The following is a 14,426-nucleotide window of genomic DNA, read 5'->3' on the forward strand; positions in this document are numbered from 1 at the left end:
CCCCGGCCCAAAGATGTCAGAAGTAATGCTTTGTGATGTTGAAGCCACCCATTGGCTGGAACAGTTCTTTGATGACCAAAGCCAAAGGATATGGCTCCACATTGTCTAAGGGAAAGTGTGTATATGTAAATAAACGAAAGTCAGGAGCCCTGAGATAGATCACTAGGAGGCTTAAATATGGTGATAAGATCCACATACCATAAAAGCCTAGCATAAATCGAGAACAATCAAGTATGAGAATGAAACGGCGAATGCCATGCACCAAAGGAAGGAAAAAGCAGAACATTTCTTGTCCCTCCAACAACAAAAAAAATGACAAGGTAAAATATCTCTATTCATGCTTCTCCTCTTCTTTATATTTCCATCCTACAATCCCTACACTCTCCTTGTCTAGCAACTCGTACCCCTTCTTATAAAGCCTCTCTGCCATCCACCACCCCCTCCACTTCCTCCAAATTAATCTCCTTATGGCTTCATCTTCTTTTTTCTACCAGGTGCAAAAGGAAGTCATAAGAGCAACATTAGGCCATCAACAGAATTTGAAGAAAATGAAGAACACAAAAAATCCAACAATAATAGTCTGTTACTACAGAACGAACAAGAAAATACATCAGAATCAGCTGGAGTCTAAACAAGAGACCCCAGAGAGCTCTGATGATCCAAGCAGTGACCTGTCAGTGGCAGGGGCCAGAGATCTGGGCCTATCTACTGTAGCTCATGAGAATGCAATGGAGAAAGCCAACTTCAGAGAGACCACATCTGAAAAAATAGTGGTGATGACAATAAAATCAAGTTATCAACAACAACAAAAATTAACCAATAAATAAAGATGCAATCTATATGAATCCTGAGTAGTTATTGGATCTATTAGTCAATTACTAGTGAAATTAATATGAAAAGGACTGAAAGGTAGGTCTAAACAAGCAGTTGTTAAATAAAATTTCTAATGTCTACGCTTTCATATAAATTATATCTAGCATCAAGTAACTTTTGAAGTATTATAGGAGCCCTGTTTTATAGTGATTGAAATTAATTGTTTTGGAGTGAGGCAAATATGTTTTAATGATTGAAGCATATTTTTCTTAAATATAGAGATACCTAAATGTTACTAAAGTAAATACTAAACACTCATCTGATACCATATCATTAGGCTTTGCCTAGACCTTTCAAGGAAATACGGATTTGAATTCCAATCATATAAATAAGTATGTTTTATTTGCTACTTTCTACATCAACAAACAAATAAAATTTCTAAATTAAGATCTGTGTCCTTGTGTTCTTAAGAGAGATATAGTCACTTCCCCCACAAGTGTATCTGTGGAAAATTTTTTTATTACCATTTCTCACCATATTTTAGAGAAATAATATGTGAAATTTATGATTTCTATTTATATTTCTCTTAAAAGTGTTTTTACATGTATTCTCACAGAATATCAATGAATGCAATGAGACCATTACAATAGTATCACAAAGAATAACATATTTGGGAGTCAACTTAAGCAAGGAAGTGAAAGACTCATAAGCTATAAATTATATAACACTAATGAAAGATTTTAAAAAATAAGTAAGTGAAAGACATTTTAGATTCATGGGTCGATTTAATATTGTTAAGTGTCCATACTACCCTAAGTAATTTACATATTCAATGCTATTCCCATCAAAATCTCAATGGCATTTCTTACAGAAATAGAAAAAGAAAATTCTAAAATTCATATGGAACAAAAAAGACCCAGAAGAGGTGAAGCAATCTTGAAAAAGAAGAACAAAGTTGGAGGCATCACAATTCCTGATTTTAAAATCAGTCTTACAAAACTATTATAATTAAAACTATGGTACTAGCATAAAAATAGACCTATAGATCAATGGAACACAATAAAGAGACCAGAAACAAGTCCACACATCTATAGTCAACTGTCCTGAAATAAGAGTGTAAGAAAATATAGAGAGAGTAGTCTCTTCAATAAATGATTTGGGGAAAAAGCTATCCATTTTCAAAACAATGGAATTGGACTCCTATCTTACACCATTAAAACAAAAATCAGCTTAAAGAGGATTGAAGACTTGAAACACAAGATTTGAAACTATAAAACTCCTAGAAGAAAACATGGGGGGAAAGCTTTATGATCTTGGTCTCAGCAATGATTTTATGGATGTGACAACAAAAGCAGAGGCAACGTGGGATCCCTGGGTGGCTCAGCGGTTTGGCGCCTGCCTTCAGCCCAGGGCATGACCCTGGAATCCCAGGATTGGGTCCCACATGTTTCTGTGGAAAGTGTCTCTGCCACAGTGTCTCTGCCTCTCTCTGTCTCTCATGAATAAATAAATAAAATCTTTAAAAAAAAGCACAAGCAACAAATGCAAAAATAGGCAAGTGGAAGTGAGACTACATACAAATAAAACCACAAAAGAACGATTGTCATCAGTGTGAAAGAGAAATCCACAGAATGAGAGAAAACGTTTATAAACCACATATTCAATAAAGGCAAATATCCAAAAGATACCAGAAACAACCATAATTTAATAATAAAATAGCAATTTAAAAATGGGCAAAGGGCTTGAATAGACATTTATTCAAAGAAGACCTACAAATTGCCAAGAAGTGTATAAAAAGATGTTTAAAATCACTATCAGGGAAATACAGATAGAAATTATAATAAGCTACCACATACCTCATACATGTTAGGAAACCTATTAACATAAAACCAAAAGACAACAAATGTAGGTGAGTATGTTATGAAATTGGAAGCCTTGAACACTGTTTGTGGAAATGTAAATGATCTGTCTAGCCACTATGGAAAACAGTATGAAGTTTCCTTAAAAAATTCAAAATAAAGCTATCATATGATTCAGCAATCCCACTCCTAGATATATATCCAAAGAATAAAATTAGGATCTCAAAGACATATCTGAACTTCTAAGTTCATTATAGCATCAATCACAAGCCAAGATGAGGGAAAAACCCACATGTTCATCGACAGAAGAATGGATTAAAAAACCGTGGCAAATATATGCAATGAACATTATTCAGCATTAAAAAAAGAAGGAAATCCTACCATTTGCAACAACATGGATGGACCTGGAAGTGAAATAAATCAGGCACTGAGGGACAAAGACTGCATCATTCCACTTATATGAGGCATACAAAACAGCAACCTCATGGAAGCAGAAAACAGGTAGTTGCCTGGAGGAAGGGGAAAAATGGGTAATTACTGTCAGTGGGTCAAAGTTACAGTTTTAGAAGATGAGCTAAGTTTTAACTTTCTGCTGTATAACAGTGCCTGTAGTTAACAATTCAGTGTAATACTTTAAAAATTCATTAATCCGGTCTCATGTTAAGTAATCTTATCACAAAAAGAAAGAGAGAAGGAGAAGGAATGGAAGGAAGGAGGGAGGGAGAGAGAAAGAGAAAGCCAAAGGGACACAAGGAAACTTTTGGGAGGTGATGAATACATTTCTAACCTAAACTAAGGTCTGGAGCTTGTTTTCTGAAAGGAGGGAGAATCTGATCTTCATAGGGTCATTCACAGAGAAATTAAGACAAAATTTGAATGAAGAAAAGTGGTCAGTTTTTCCCTTTATAGATATGTTTTGCGTGGTAGTGCTAAGGACTCTGCATGTGTAACACCAGATCATGAGTATTTTCTCCTTTACTTTTCAAAAATTTTAGCTTTACTTTATAGATTCAAATATTTAATATAATCAGTTATTTTTTGTGTGTAAGGCGTGAAGTTAAAGTTGATATTCTTCCCTCCGTCCATCCTATCCTTTCCTCCCTCTCTTCCTCCCTCCCTCTTTTTTCTTTTCCTTTTCTTCTTTCTTTCTTTCTTTCTTTCTTTCTTTCTTTCTTTCTTTCTTTCTTTCTCTTTCTTTCTTTCTTCTTTCTTTCTTTCTTTCTTCTTTCTTTCTTTCTTTCTTTTTCTTTCTTTCTTCTCTTTCTTTTTTTTCTTCTTTCTTTTCTTTCTTCTTTCTTTCTTCTTCTTTTTCTCTTTGTTTCTTTGTTTCGTTTCTTTCTCTTCTCTCTTTCCTATTGATGACCAATTTCTTCATTACTAATTTACTGAAAAGGCTAACCACCTACATTAAATGACTTTTGCACCCCTGTATAAAAATATTTGGGGCATATTTGTGTGGGTCTATTTGTGGGTTCTCTATTCTGTTCTATCAATCTATGTATCTATATATTTATTTCTACACCTGCCATATTGCCTTGATTACTGTACCTGTACAGTAAGACATAATACTAGAACTTTATTTTACTTTTTCAAGATTGTTTTTGGTATTCCAGCACCTATGCCATTCCATATAATTTTTAGAATAAGCCTGTATATGTCTACGGAAAACCTTGATGGGATTTCAACAAGAGTTTTATTAAACCTATTGATTAATTTGTTGAGAACTGACTTCTTTACCACGTTGAATCTCCTAAAACATGAACACAGTCTCTCCATTTATTTAGGGCCTCTTTCATATCTTTGATCAGAGTTTTGTACTTTTCAGCATGCAGTTCCTATATGTCTTGTTAGATTTATGTATAAGTATTTCACTTTCTTTGGAGCAATTATAGATAATGGGATTTTTCATCTTTAGCCTGTTAATTAAAATGGATTGCAGTCATTTATCTTCCAATGTTCAACCGTCTTACATATTTGGAATAAGTCCCACTGGCTTGGTATATAATCATTTTGTTTATTACTAGATCCAGTTTGCTAAAATTATGTTGATTTTTACGTCTAAACTCAAGAAAGAGAATGAGTTTTGTCTTCGGTACTTTGTTTTTTTGCATTACAATAAAGCTGGCTACACAACAAGTGATGGAAGTGTTCTCATCTTCTGTTTTCTGCAAGAAATATGTAAAATTGGTGCCAGTTCTCTAATTATTTGATAGGATTCACCAGTGAAACCATCTGGGCCTGGAGATATTTTGGGGGAAGATTTTCAAATAGAAATTAAATTTGTTATGATTATAGACTATTCAATTTGGCAGTTTCATCTTGGTTGAGTTGTGGTCTTTTTGTTAAGGAATTGGTCCTTAGTTGTTGAATTTATGAGCATAGCACTGTTTATAGTATTCCCTCATTATCTTATAAATGGCTTCAAGCTAATGACATTCTTCTTTTTATCTCAGTTTGATAATTTGTACCTTCTTTTATTTTTGTTAGTCTTAGAACTTGCTATGGTCTGAATACTGCCCAATTCCTTTGTTGGAACCTCACTCCTTAGGTGGTGATATTAGAGGGTAAGGCTTTTGGGGGTGTTTAGGAAATGAGGACAGAGGCTTCATGAATGGGATTAGTGCTCTTATAAAAGAGGTCTGACAGAGTTCCCCACAGCTTTAGCCATGTGAGGATGCAAGTATGTGACTGAGAAAAGAGCCCTCAACTGACCACTTGGGCACTCTGATCCTGAACTTCCAGACTCCAGAATGTGAGAAGTGAATTTCGATTCTTTGTAAGTCACCTGCTCTGTGCTATTTTGTTATAGTGACCTGAATAAAGACAGAGATTAATCAATTTCATGTTTTTCTCCCCAACAACTGCTTTTCTTAACTGATTTCCCCCACATTTCTTCATTTTCATTAAGTTCTCATTTATTTGCTTCTGCCTTATTTGAGATTATTTTTCTCCTTTTTTTTTCTACTTTCTTGAGGTAAGAATGCATTGATTTGAGACCTTTTGTCTTTTCTAATGTAAGTTATTATCACTAAACATTTTCTTCTTAGCACATTTTAGTTAAAATCTAGACATTTTTATATCTTCTATTTTCATTCAGCTCTGGGTATTTGTTTTAATTTCTTTTGAGACTGTCTCTTTGACCTATGGGTCATTAGGAGTGTGTTGTTTAATTCCTATGTATTTGGAGACTTTCTTGTCTTTCTGATGTTGATTTATATTTTAATTCCGTTGTGGTCAGAGAACAGAATCTGTACAATTTTAATTCTGTTAAATATTGTAAGTTTTATTTTATGGATATGGTCTACCTTGGTAAATGTTCCACAGGCTCACAAAAAGATGCACACTGTGCTGATGGTTGTTGTTGGTCAAAGTCTTCTTTATATGCCAGTTAGATCCTAGTGGTCAATTATGCTGTTTTTGTATATCCTCTCTGATTTCTATATACTAATTTTATCAGTTTCTTATAAAGATACATTGAAGATCCAGTAAATTTGGATTTTCCTGTATCTCCTTTTAGTGCTGTGAGTCTTGTGTTTTTGTATTTTGAAGTTCTATTTGGTGGGTACACACTTAGAATGGTTATGTTTTCCTAGTAGTATTGTTTCTAGGTAATGGAGGGAGTTTCAGATCATGGGGACAAAGAGACTTCCTAGGCCAGAATATTTATAGTGACATGATCTCCCCTCCCAGTGTTGCCAGGCCACCCAGGTGTCTCAGTGTGTGCATGTGCGTGTATGTGTGTGAGGATGTTGGGTGAGGAAAGATCCATCTCAGGTTTAGTGAGTAAAGAGATAACTTCTCTTGGCTGGTTTTATCATCAGCTGGGATCCTTATCAATCCCTATTGCTGCTGCTGATGGGAGGGACTTTTGCTCAGTCTAGGAGAAGAATGAGCCTACCTTGGCCACCTTCTGTTGACAAATTAGAAATGGGAAAATATTTGCCACAGGTGGTCTTCTGCTGTGTGGGAGTCAAAAGACCCACCACAACAGTGTTGTTCCTCCAGCCCTGGAATCCCTAATCTCTATCTTTCAGAGTTCTCTTTTTGTTGATATTTCCAGTGTTTATAGTTTGCATTTAGTGGGGAGAGTCGGGTAGAAACAGCCCTATCCCATACTACCTGGACAAGAACTCACTTTTTGTAAATTAAACTGAAGCTCCTCAAAGGGCTACAACTGCTAGTAGTATCCTTAAAAGTGAAAATAGGGATCCCTGGGTGGCGCAGCGGTTTGGCGCCTGCCTTTGGCCCGGGGCGCGATCCTGGAGACCCAGGATCGAATCCCACGTCGGGCTCCCGGTGCATGGAGCCTGCTTCTCCCTCTGCCTGTGTCTCTGCCTCTCTCTCTCTCTCTGTGACTATCGTAAATAAAAAAAAAAAAAAAAAAAAAGTGAAAATAATCCCTATATTCCATGTTACTGTTAAGAGTACATAAAATAATACTCAAAACGATAGCTTTTATTATCATAATTATGATTTTGTTATAATCATTAATATATTATTTTATCATTAATATTGAAGTATTATCAAAGATGTCTGAAATAAAGAGTTCCAGACCTTTTGACGTAATATGATTATAAAACATTAGTACTTTGTTTAGGTACATACCAAACCTCTAATTTGATGGTAATACACCAGGGACACAGAGCATACTTTATATTTTTTTTTTATTTTATTTTTAGAGCGTAATTTTTAAAACTCACCTTAATTATTGCTTTTGACTAAGATAAAAAGCACTATCAATTAAATTAAATTGTTTGAAATTTCTAAAATTTTGAAGGATTTTAACAACTTAGAGGAAATGTGTTCTCAAGAATAATTATGAAAAATTAAAACTACAATATTAGTTTGATTTATCTAATTGAATAAAAATGAATAATAACGAACACAAACTGTTGTCCAATCTTGAGTTGACATTTATCATATTCATATAAATTTTCGTTGAATAAATCTTTGTTGAAGACAATGAAAATCGTATGTATAAAAATGGAGAAGTTTTTTTTCTGTGACTTCAAGAAGAGCTTAGTCAATGTAAACAAGTTAAAAATGATCCAGGAGCCAATTTTAGGAAAAAAACATCCTTGTTAAAGATAATATCTTGAAACCTTCAGTTATGGGATAAGATGCCCTGAATGTAGATTTTGGGGAAAAAAAAGCAAAAAACAAAACAAAAACAAAAACAAAACTTGAAATAAGTACACCTGGACTTCCCTGCACAAGCTACTAACAACTATTGATGGTAGGAACAGTTGTGTGACAATAAGCAATGGGAAGAGATCTGTAGAACAGAGCAGGAAGGTGGATTTCATAGAGAAGGTGGCCAGTAAGATATTTCTGCTAAAGAAATAAGAAAAGGACCTTTAAGAATTGTGATAACTGGGATGCCTAGGTGGCTCAGTGGTTGAGCATCTGCCTTTGCTCAGGGCATGATCCCAGAGTCCTGGAATCAAGTCCCACACCAGGCTCCCTGCAAGGAGCCTGCTTCTCCCTCTGCCTATGTCTCTGCCTCTCTCTCTCTCTCTGTGTATGAATAAATGAATAATTCTTTAAAAAAAAACACAATACCTGAATTATATACAGGATTCAATAAAAAAAAGGAATTGTGATAATTAATACTTGACTTTAGGTTGTCAGTGGTGATATGATATAAATCTGTTATTTTGTCCTAGTACATCAATGAAAGTTTACATGACATGTATCTATTTGGGGTAGATAAAACGGTTAACAGAGTGTTTAGTCTGTGGTGATAACATGCAGATGGTATATGCGAAACATTGAAATTACCCTCACAAAAAAATTATATTATACTTTAAAAACAAACAGTCTTAGCTAACTAAAAGGAGGGTAAGTCCTCTCTCCTCTTTCCTCTAAGAATTTCTTGTTAAAATGAAAAAATATATACTAGGCCTTTTACTATACATCATTTGAGAGTTTTAGCCATTTGTAGTTGATTCTAAATGTACAATTTGCTCTGCATGATATGGCAATATCTGGTAAAATGGAATTAGGCTAAGGTTACTGGGCCATGACAAATGTTCCTAAGTTGCTTAGAAGAGCTAAAGAAATCTTCAGAGGTAATGCTTAAGCTGACTTTGAAAAATAAACATGACTATCAGGTGGACAAGGGAAGAAAAAAGTATTTCTAAAAGAGGGAATGATCTGACAAAAAGAAGCACAAAGGGATTATGTATAGGGAAAAAAAAGAAAATTCTTGGGATGGCTAGAGCATAAGTGAAGTATGGAAAAGAATGGAATGTTAGAGCTTGGGTGAAAACCAGGAGCTAAAAAGGAAAGACTTTGAGTGCCACACTATGCATGGCACAAATAAACTATCTGATAGGCAATAAATAATTGGTGACCGTTCAACATTTTTAAGATGGAAATGATGTAATCAGTATTGACTATTGGAAAAATAATTCTTGTGCTTGTACAAAGTAAAACTGAGTAGAAGATAATATCACACAAAGAAAGTGAGAATAAATTAGTGAAAAATTCCATTTAATTGTACATGGAGGTCTAAACCAAAAGTAGGAGTAGTGAACAGGAATTGGTAAATACAGAAATATGTTAGTGCATAAACATGGAGAGTCTGAGGGACAATGTGTTAGATGATGAACTTCACCAATTTCCAAAATACATAAGATGGTATGGGCTTGGGGGTAGTATAAAATGGCTGAATTCAGCTTTCAGGATCCTATGGAATAAAGGCTTGAGGATCCTATGGAATATAGAAATGTTCAATAAGTAATTGAGCCAGAACAGAAAAGAAAGGTTGTGCCAAAGAAAAAGAGAAGTAATTGTTTGTCATGTGGTAGTTGAAGCCTAAAGTATGAATGAAATAATTCAAATAAATCCATAAATTTAAAAGGACAGAGAGAAAAGAAGATCAAGCCATGTTACACATCAAGTACATTTAGAAACTAGATGTATGTATGAAGAGTTGCCTGGGCCAGAGATTTAGGGGGTTCCAAGACATATGGGAAGAAGAAGGAATATAAAAACAAAGAAGAGTGTGTCAAGAATCAAAAATGTAATCAACGGTTTCAGAAGCCACAGAGAAGCCAGGCAAGAAAGGCCTGAAGTACACTCTTTGTACTTAGCACTTAAGAAAGACATTGACAACTTTATTTAAAGTACTTTCAGTGAACAGGGAGAGCTTGTTCTATGTTACAGTATGTTGAGGCACCAGTGCACAGTGAGGCAGTAATGACAGTGATTAGTCTACTTCCCGAGGAGCTTGTCTGTGAGTAGGAGAGAGATTTTTGTTTCAAAGAGCAACATGGTAAGTGAAGAAAAATTTGGGGATTTTCCTTGTTGCAAGATGAAAGCAATTTGAAGTCAGTGTATGTTTGGGGAGATAGAAAAAGAGAGAGAGACAGAGAGGAAGAAAGGAGAAGAAGAGAAAGAAGAAAGAGAAGAGAAGAGAAGAGAAGAGAAGAGAAGAGAAGAGAAGAGAAGAAAGAGAGAGAAGAGAAGAGAAGAGAAGAGAAGAGAAGAGAAGAGAAGAGAAGAGAAGAGAAGAGAAGAGAAGAGAAGAGAAGAGAAGAGAGAAGAGAAGAGAAGAGAAGAGAGAGAAGAGAGAGAGAGGAAGGAGAGAGAGAGAGAGAAGAGAGAGAAGAGAAGAGAAGAGAAGAGAAGAGAGAGAGGAGAGGAAGAGAGAGAGAGAGAGAGAAGAGAGAGGAGAGAGAGAAGAGAAGAGAAGAGAAGAGAAGAGAAGAGAAGAGAGAGAAGAAGAGAGAGGAGAGGAGAGGAGAGGAGAGAAGAGAGAGAGGAGAGGAGAGAGAAGAGAAGAGAAGAGAAGAGAAGAGAAGAGAAGAGAAGAGAAGAGAAGAGAAGAGAAGAGAAAGAGAGAAGAGAAGAGAAGAGAAGAGAAGAGAAGAGAAGAGAAGAGAAGAGAAGAGAAGAGAAGAGAGAGAAGAGGAGAGGAGAAGAAGAGAAGAGAAGAGAAGAGAAGAGAAGAGAAGAGAAGAGAAGAGAAAGGAGAGGAGAGGAGAGGAGAGGAGAGGAAGAGAGAGAGAGAGAGAGAAGAGAAGAGAAGAGAAGAGAAGAGAAGAGAAGAGAGAGAAGAGAGAGGAGAGGAGAGGAGAGGAGAGGAGAGGAGAGGAGAGAAGAGAAGAGAAGAGAAGAGAAGAGAGAGAGAAGAGAAGAGAAGAGAGAGAGAGGAGAGGAGAGGAGAGGAGAGGAGAGGAGAGGAGAGGAGAGGAGAGGAGAGAGAAGAGAAGAGAAGAGAAGAGAAGAGAAGAGAAGAGAAGAGAAGAGAAGAGAAGAGAAGAGAAGAGAAGAGAAGAGAAGGAAGGGAAGGGAAAATAAGGAAAGGAAAGGGAAGGGAAGGGAAGGGAAGGGAAGGGAAGGGAAGGGAAGGGAAGGGAAAAGAAGTGAAGGTATAGGGAAGAAGGAGATAATTATTTTAGCACCAATGTCTCTGAAACTTGCCTTTTGAGATTGGGAATACTAAAAAAGGCAGACTTTTGTGGCAAAGGAGATCCTTTCTGCAAAGGACTGAGTTAGCTTTGGAAGGCTATAGACATGGGATGGATATGCTAGCAAGGCAGAAGAATAAAGGATCTGGAGCTATGTAGAAAGTATGGGCAGGGGATAAAGCATGAGCTTTCAATGAGTAAACAGTCTTGAAAACAGTTATAATTTCAACATATGTAATTGCCTGGAGAATGTGGGTAGAAAGGCAAGAGAATAAGTCCTAGACCAAACCCCAAAGATAATCAGAATTTTAGATGTTGTTTCTTAATACGGTTATAAGACCTAATGCCCATTTTTTCTATCAAGTGTATTGTGATGCTCCCTTTATCTCAGCATGCAATACATAGTTAATAAAACCTACAACTTTATATAGAGTAAAAATTAGTAGAATGACATAGATATAATATTAAAGAGACATGAAAGGAATCTATCATGAAAAATGTCTTTCAATATGTAAATTCTGGGACAATTCTACACACAAAAGAGTAAGGAAGAATCAAGATTTTACTCTTCATTGTAGAAACATGGTGAATCAAGAAATAAAGACTCATACAACTATATACCATTAGCATTTCAAATTCCACTTATGATATTGCCCTTTGTGACATGATTTTCCAAAATAATGGAACTTCTGGTAAAATTATGGATTAAATGGTTTTCCTCAAATTAAGACATAGTTTTATTTCTGGCAAATCCCACTTGGATTAAAACTATGAAAGCAATATCTTGTACATATATATGTAAAAGAGTTGGATTCTATGATGAAATTTTTAAGTTTATCTGTATACTAGGCAGGTCATTTAAAAAGTATGCAGGGCTATAGAAAATTCTTGATTCTTGTAATGCTATTCTTGTTTTTCAGGATGTCTAATATCCCTGTCCCACTGCTCTCAATAATGCTGGAAGTCCAACATTCTAATTGTTATGATAAATAACATGTATTTCCAATAATTTCCAGAAGGCTCTGCAGAGAGATATCCAATCATTAATTTAAGGATGACTACAGGAATAGATCTTCTAAGGAGTATTTTAAAGTGTAGGTTTTATTATTATTTTGATTTTGTGAGGGCAACAAATCAAGAGATGATAGCCATTGGAAAGGTGGTTTGTTACACAGTTTCTAAAGGGGCACTCCATACCACAAAGGGCCATGCAAGAAAGCACCAGGATCATGAAGAAACCTAGGCAAGATTTAATATTGTGGTTCCCATGAGAAGAAATATGTGAGTGAGGGTATGCAGATTTAGAAATGATTAGTTTAAATAATTTCAGTAGACTCTGGAGTATTGGCTCTCCTACATTAGGCACCTAGCCTTGAAGTGATTGGGGTAGAGAATATTGGCCAGGGGTATTACAGCCTGATGGGGGAGAGGAAGTAGGGGTGTGGGCTCTGGATTGATTAGTTTTCCTTGAAACGTATGTTCTCTGGTGAGCCCTTTACTATCTCTATGAATTGGCTAGCCCTAGAGAGGACTGTCTCCCTAGTATCAGTAAAACCTCAGATATTAAAACATTATAGTAAAAAGACATGCTAGTACAAAATAACAGCAAACAAAACCAGAACTTGGTCTTCTGGAAGCCAAAGACATTTCATTCAAGAAAGAGGAAGAAGTCAAAGTTGTTTGATATTATTTCAAGTAAACTATGACAAGAACTGTTATTTAGCAATAGGCAGACAATTTGGATCTGATAAGATTGACATGAGTGGAATCATGGAGAGCATGTCTGATTTCTGAGGACTAGCAAATGAGAACACTGAGCATGGGCTCTTTCAACTTTAGAATTCTAGCTGTGTCAGCAGCCCAAAAGGACTGCCATGTCTCGGAGAAGCTTTTCTAATTTTTTCATTACATTTTTTTAAATTTAAGTATTTAAGTTTTTAGACCAAAATGTAAGCATGTCAAAAAGCTTAAGGGAAGGAAGGTACTTATGGAGAGTGATAGGTTGAACACACATAGAGGAAATCATTGATTTTTCCCCTGAAAATGCGGGAAGCAAGGGATGAGGAATAAGACAGAAAAAATAACTTTCTGCAGCTCAAGGGGGAAGTGATTCTTTCTAATAGGAAAAAAGGAAGAAAGATCAAATGAAGGTCTTATTTGTAACTTTGGTAACAGGAGGCTGAGAGAAATGTCTTCTGATGATTTCTGTTTTATTCCTGTTTTTCTAAGATGTAGATGAGCTTGTCTGATAAGAATAAGGTGGGAGAAGAAAGGTTGTGAAATTTAAAAATTCAGAAAGTTGGAAATAGCTGTATGGAGATTTGGAGAGAAAGCCAATTAGAGAAATAAATCCTTAAAAGGGTGAGGTGGGGGATTATCTAAAATGTGCAGTGGATATATTTAGAATTTTATGTAAGCTTTTTCTGCCTCTTAAGTGATAAAAATAAGTGTACTGAGAACATATGGTTCCAAAGGAAGTAGTGCATAAGAGTTTCTCATGATAACTTTGTGGAAAAAATTAAATAGTTCTACAGGAATGGGTGTGGGTAATGAAGAAGAATATAGGATAGACCTGGAAGGCATTTCCTCAGGCTATATCTTAAGAAGACAATATATGTAACTGTTCATACGAAACCCAGGAGATTAGAAACTTCTTTGAAACTGTACATCATATATCTAAGCTTATGATTATTCAATATATGGGTTGATTCTTTTAACCAGTTTTACCTTTCATGGTGAGTTGTTTTCATTACACTCTTAAAAAATGAAGGAAATGATCATCCAAACTCAACTTACAGTAGTCAACTTATGGCAAGTTTGATAGATTCTGCACAAAACTGACCAAAGGGATGTGTCATGTTTGCAGAGGGTTTAGTTTTACATACAGTTTAACAGAAACACAGAATTATCATCTTCCATTCTCAAGAATGAAACTTACCTTTCCCAGATGTTCAAGTTGAGGAGGGAGGGAATGAAAGCCCAATGCTAAAAAAAAAAAAAAAAAAAAAAAAATTCAGGGTTTTTGAAAAACCAGAAAACAAAACAATAACAGGTGCTCTCTCAGTGGTCATGGTCACTTGTTTTTGAGAAGCCAATAACTAAAATGTAAATCTTCATTCTTTCCCAAGTAGAGTTTAGAAATTTCTAGGTGTTACAAATTAAAGTAAATATTTATTTATTTTTTTTTGAACAATTATTTAGACACTGGCTTGGTGTCTAAGATGACAAGCCACAATGAGGTTAATTATTATGTTCTGGACAGCAAAACATGTATAACACACAATGACTACTGTAATTCAGCCTTATAACATGGTGACTGGAAATACAAACTCCAGAG

General features: G+C 35.5%; 1 protein-coding gene across 1 annotated transcript; it reads left to right on the forward strand.

Moving 5' to 3' along the window:
- Positions 1 to 239: 239 nt before the first annotated feature.
- On the forward strand, positions 240 to 827 carry LOC129502283 (sperm protein associated with the nucleus on the X chromosome N3-like). Its single transcript, XM_055313807.1, has 2 exons — positions 240 to 320; positions 495 to 827. Exons 1-2 carry the CDS (start codon positions 240 to 242, stop codon positions 825 to 827), a joined length of 414 nt encoding a protein of 137 aa, XP_055169782.1.
- The last annotated feature ends 13,599 nt before the right edge of the window (positions 828 to 14,426 follow it).

Source organism: Nyctereutes procyonoides, unplaced genomic scaffold (genome assembly GCF_905146905.1).
Source record: "Nyctereutes procyonoides isolate TBG_1078 unplaced genomic scaffold, NYPRO_anot_genome, whole genome shotgun sequence".
Lineage (NCBI taxonomy): Eukaryota > Metazoa > Chordata > Mammalia > Carnivora > Canidae > Nyctereutes > Nyctereutes procyonoides.

Coding starts and splice junctions, on each gene's coding strand:
- LOC129502283 (XM_055313807.1), top strand. CDS start 240: ATGAAACGGCGAATGCCATGCACCAAAGGAAGGAAAAAGCAGAACATT. Junction 321..494: donor ACAACAAAAAAAATGACAAG/GTAAAATATCTC, acceptor TTTTTCTACCAG/GTGCAAAAGGAAGTCATAAG.